Source organism: Alosa pseudoharengus, unplaced genomic scaffold (genome assembly GCF_046254945.1).
Source record: "Alosa pseudoharengus isolate Yale_2024_CS ecotype anadromous, Long Island Sound unplaced genomic scaffold, YU_APseudo_1.1 YU_APseudo_1.1_scf_3, whole genome shotgun sequence".
NCBI lineage: Eukaryota > Metazoa > Chordata > Actinopteri > Clupeiformes > Clupeidae > Alosa > Alosa pseudoharengus.
In genome coordinates this window covers 31,576,017-31,580,877 of record NW_027468718.1, presented here as the reverse complement: position 1 = coordinate 31,580,877, position 4,861 = coordinate 31,576,017, and the positions used below count along the sequence as shown (strand labels likewise).

The following is a 4,861-nucleotide window of genomic DNA, read 5'->3' as shown; positions in this document are numbered from 1 at the left end:
CCCTTTATTATTTAAAGAGATCAATTAGCCAACTTAATTGGCCACAATGAGCTGTGTGTGATCCACGGAGGGAGCAAGTGATGGATAGCACATCACAGCACAGTCTCATTCTGCCCTCACGAGCATCCTCAACTAATCCATGTAGAACCACACACAAAGAAACACACACACACACACACACAGAGAGAGAGAGAGAGAGAGAGAGAGAGAGAGACTCATCCCAAATCAGTTTGTATACAAAAAATGAGTATATTGTATATGAATTTCTCATATAGTTGTATACTATAAGTAAACTTAAATAAGAGTAATCATGATACACATACATTTAGTCCTGAAAAAGGAGGTCTGGTTGGGTGGCTGCTTTGATAAAAACCCAAAGAGCCAAAGTTTCACAGGTGCTTGTATTTTCCTACTTCATTTATATGAATGTGTTTGTTCACTGGCACATAATGCTTTATAAACTCATTATACTGCTAAGACAGTCAAAGCTGAAACAGCTGAAAATGTGCGCTTTTTCATTTGCATGTTTTGTTTTGTTTCGTTCCGTTTCGTTTTGATCTGTCTGTTCCTGACCCCCCTCCCTCCCCTCCCCCAGCGTCAGCCATTATGAAGACAGTCCAATCTCAGCCCATTCCAGCCTTAATTACCATTTTAATTAGCATGCGTGTGAGAATATATAATCTATCCACATATGGCCAAGGGCGTAAAATAATAATCTCATTAGGCAATTATGTATTGGGCAGTAGTCTGGGAGACCATACAGATCAGCCTGTCTGATTGCAGGGATGGGGGGCTGACCTTTGCAGTGTCATCAAGCTGGGCTTCTAATGTCGTGTTTGTTGGAAATGTAGATTAAGCTCTTAAATGTCATCTGTCTGTGAAACGCAGGCAGCTTCCGCACCGCTCCAATCAGACACAGGCTGGGAGTGAGAGCAGACAAAGGAGAGAAGTCACCGGCACCTGAGACTAGAAGGAGTGAGGCTTACTCTAGAGTGGCCTGGAGAGGAGGCGTTAGGACTCATAGTTGCGATGTGTAAGTGTGTGTGTGTGTTTGTGTAGTGTGTGTGTGTGTTTGTGTGGTGTGTGTGTGTGTGTGTGGGGGGGGGGGTGGTACAGGGGGGTCATGTATGAAGACATCTGTTGTCTGCAGTGGGGAGGGAAAGAGGTCAACCCCTCTGGAGGCCAAGACAGAACACTCAAGAGAGAAAGATTTGTGGAATTTCTTAAATAATGTTACTTTTTATTGCATGTGACTAATTCAGAATCAATACAGATCTAAAGCAGGACTACTTACACTAGGGCAGGGTTTTAAATTATCCTTAGTAGCTTCACAATGCAAAAGTAATATGACATATGTACAATGGAAGACACAGCATGATCAGTCAGGCCTCAAAAAGTATTCAACCGTTATGATACTGAAAAAAAATATTACGTACAGAATCAGAATGAAAACACTGATAAAATCACTGTTAGAATCCAATAGCAAAAAAGAACACAAAATACACTTTTCTCTCTCAAAGTTGGCAGAAAAAATGTGCACGGCAAAACAAAAAAAAAAGTTTAGGCTTCAACAGGTTAACACATTTCTTTAGACATTTGTTTTTTTTTTACTGTAAACTAATCTTTTAAAAAAAGTGTAAATATTGCATACGCCATTGGTGGACTACACCTATGTAGCAAGATTTACGTGTTCATCGTATTAATACGTGAAAATGTACCTCCTTTTTTCAATGTTACAGCATTATAAAATATTTTTCATAGTGGCATTTATCGTACAAAGCTAAAAAAAACATACCATACCAAACCAAATTAGGGTCTGGTGAGTACCTTCATTAGTGCTTTAGTTGTTTGAGGGGAATTCATTCATTCATTCAAACAGTTATGTACAAAAAGACATAAGTTATTATCTTTTAACTTAAAACACTCAAAAAATCGTGACAACTTTTCAGTTGCATTCTCTGTACTGTACAATATATACAAGTTTTAGGCAAACGTTACATGAAAAACACAAACTGGTGTGTCAGAAGCGTTGTCATTTTGAAGAATTGTTAAAAAATATTTGTTGATGATGTTTCAGTGGGTTATGTCTGTTTAGTTTTGTTTCATGTCTGTTCTGTTTTTGTCTTTGTGTTCATCACGTTTTGTCCATTTGTCTCTGGTGGAGCTGGCAGAAAAGCTCTACATTCAAATGTGTCTTGTGTTTTACAATCTACGGAGTTTGTAAGTGCAAGACCAAGCATTGTTTTTTTGTTTGTTTGTTTTTTTCTGTGTGTGTATTTTTGTTTGTTTTCAGATGATCTTGTCAGAGGGGGAGCAGCAGTGGTGTTTTTCAAGCCTCAGAAAAAAAGAATCCCTGAAGTCTGTGTGAGGGTTTATGTGTGTGTTTGTGTTTGTGTGTGAGATAGTGACAGAGAATGACAGAGTTAGTTTCTACCCATCATCATTCAGCGTCTTGACCACCGTGGGTGTTGGGGGCAGACGCCACCTCGAGGCCTGGAGGGTCTCCAGAGGATGAGGAATCATGGGTAGAAATCACCAGAGGGTTGGGTTTGGACAGGTGGGTGCATTTTTGCAGATCAAGGTTATAAGGTTACAGTCTAAAGTGTCCAGATGTGCCTATAGGCTGGCTGCTGCAGACTGGCCCTGGTGAAGGTGTACACACAGGTCAGTTGCTAAAGCAAACTGGAAAGAGCTGATGTTTTTCTCTGAGTGTTGAAACCTTCTCTACAGCTGCTTCCTCGGCATGAGTAAACCGATGAGCCAAGCGCTACCTATATTCCTTTCGTGACCTTTGAGAGTGGTGATAAATATTACTATACTTTAAAAAAATCATATAAATATCTTGTGTATTTTTTTAAATTACAATAACAATAATTATAGATATATAAGAAATCTTTGATCACAGCCGAAGTCCACTTTTGCTATATGTAGAAATATATCTGGAGGTGCTGGGTTCAACTATAGGTACGTGACATTCCGTTTCCATGACAAATGGCATATCTTTGCAAGTATGTGTATGTGTTTGTCTAGGTCCATAAGAAACATCTTCAAGAGAAAAAAAAACAAACACTATTTTACAGAAGAGTTGATAAGGCTTTGGATTGGTGTTTTAGGAAAAAAGAAAAAAACCTAAAAGAAACATTCACCTCTGAAAATAAATTAGTTATATTTTTCCAATATATACTCTTTTTTCTCATATACGAGTTATAACCTGGCTCACTCTGAGGTAGGGTTTTCAAGCAACTGCTTACTGAATTTGTTGGGGGTATTATTATATTAAATAGATAGATAGATAGATAGATAGATAGATAGATAGATAGATAGATAGACAGATAGATAGACAGATAGATAGACAGATGTATCTGAAATGTCACCTCAGTTGCAGTGCTGTGACCACACATGCGGGTAAATCCACACACATACACACGCGTGTAATTGCACACATATAAATAAATAAATACATGCCGTGTGCTAAGAGACAGGGTGTGTGTGTGTATGTGTGTGTTTGTGCATCTGTTTGCATGGTGTGTGTGTGTGTTTGTGTGTGTGTGTTTATGGTTGTATGTGTATGTATGTATGCTTTCATTGCAACCTAGATTCACAGTCAAAATGCGCAATGAAAACCAGTGAAAAAAGGAATATAATTTAGGAATAATAATTATGTTTTTAAAATCAACCCTATTCATTAGGAATAAATCATAAGTCAACATGGATGTACCATTGTGTACCTCACTAGGTTTTTTTGTTTCGTTATACTTGTGAGTCCAAAATCTCATTTGAAAAGCAGCAAGAGTTCCTGATCATTGGAGATCCATTGGACAGATGATTGGTTTGGAGAGGGGGTGGGGGGAGCTCCTTTTCTGGAGCAAGAGGGGCGTGGAGTGGGGTGTTGGGTCCTCTTCGGGGCGGGAGTCAATTGTCCATGTTGCCGTGACAACTGCAGCCCCAAAGGCTCCTGGAAGGTCAGAGATGGGTGGCCCGGAGCAGAGGCTTGGGGAATACATCTGTCTGGGGGGGGGGACTCCTCCTATACCAGTCAATCTGGAGAGAAAGAGAGAGAGACAAAAAAAGCACATTAATAAACATGGCCACAGAACTCTAAACAAGATGCATGCAGCCATACACTTAAAGGAACTTACGAATCCACTACTGTGATAGAATAACTGAGATACAATGCATTTTTACATAATTCCTTATTCATAAAAATAAACATTTGGCATCATCATGTGTCATGTTTGTTTTACAGTCACTACTATAAAATCACAGATAGATTTCATGCTCCCTTTTGAATGAAAACATTTACAGGAAGGCCCCAACGAATGTATCTTTTTAAAATGAGAAATGTGAGAGGAGTGTTTATCTGTGTGAGAGTGTGTGAGCATGTACGTGTCAGCTGATGATTTATACAGCAGGAATGGGAGCACCGAAGGAAGGAAAAGGTTAAGCTCCCTCCCTCCCTCCCTCTCTCTCTCCCTCTACCTCTCTCTCTCCTCTCTCCCTCTCTCTCAGCTTTACCAAGTAAGGAATATGCTCTTTTGCTGGTAGCAACTGAAGGAGCAGGTGCTTTCGCTGAGGGCTGGGAACACACACAAGCCGGCACTCACACACATACCAGCATTTCACACTATGCAACTGGCGCATAGCCTTCTCAAGTGTGCCTAAAGACACACACACACACACACACACACACACACACACACACACAGACGAATAGAGAAATGGTTTCAATCATACTAGTCCCGTGGTTCTAATGGCTACTGGAGTTGAATGCGGACGTGTGGCCATGCGAGTCAGTGGTGGGTCAGTTGTTCATGTCGGTGCTGCAGGCTGTGACGTGAGTGAGCCTGCTCTAGGTCTCACA

General features: G+C 40.3%; 1 protein-coding gene across 1 annotated transcript in view; it reads right to left on the bottom strand.

The window, feature by feature from the left end:
• Window positions 1-1,219: 1,219 nt before the first annotated feature.
• Window positions 1,220-4,861, bottom strand: part of irs2b (insulin receptor substrate 2b) — a 17,290-nt gene continuing 13,648 nt past the window's right edge. The window contains exon 2 of the mRNA XM_076264041.1: window positions 1,220-4,041. Coding sequence (XP_076120156.1) covers window positions 4,037-4,041 — 5 coding nt within the window. The 3' untranslated portion in view covers window positions 1,220-4,036. The remainder of the gene's footprint in view (window positions 4,042-4,861) is intronic.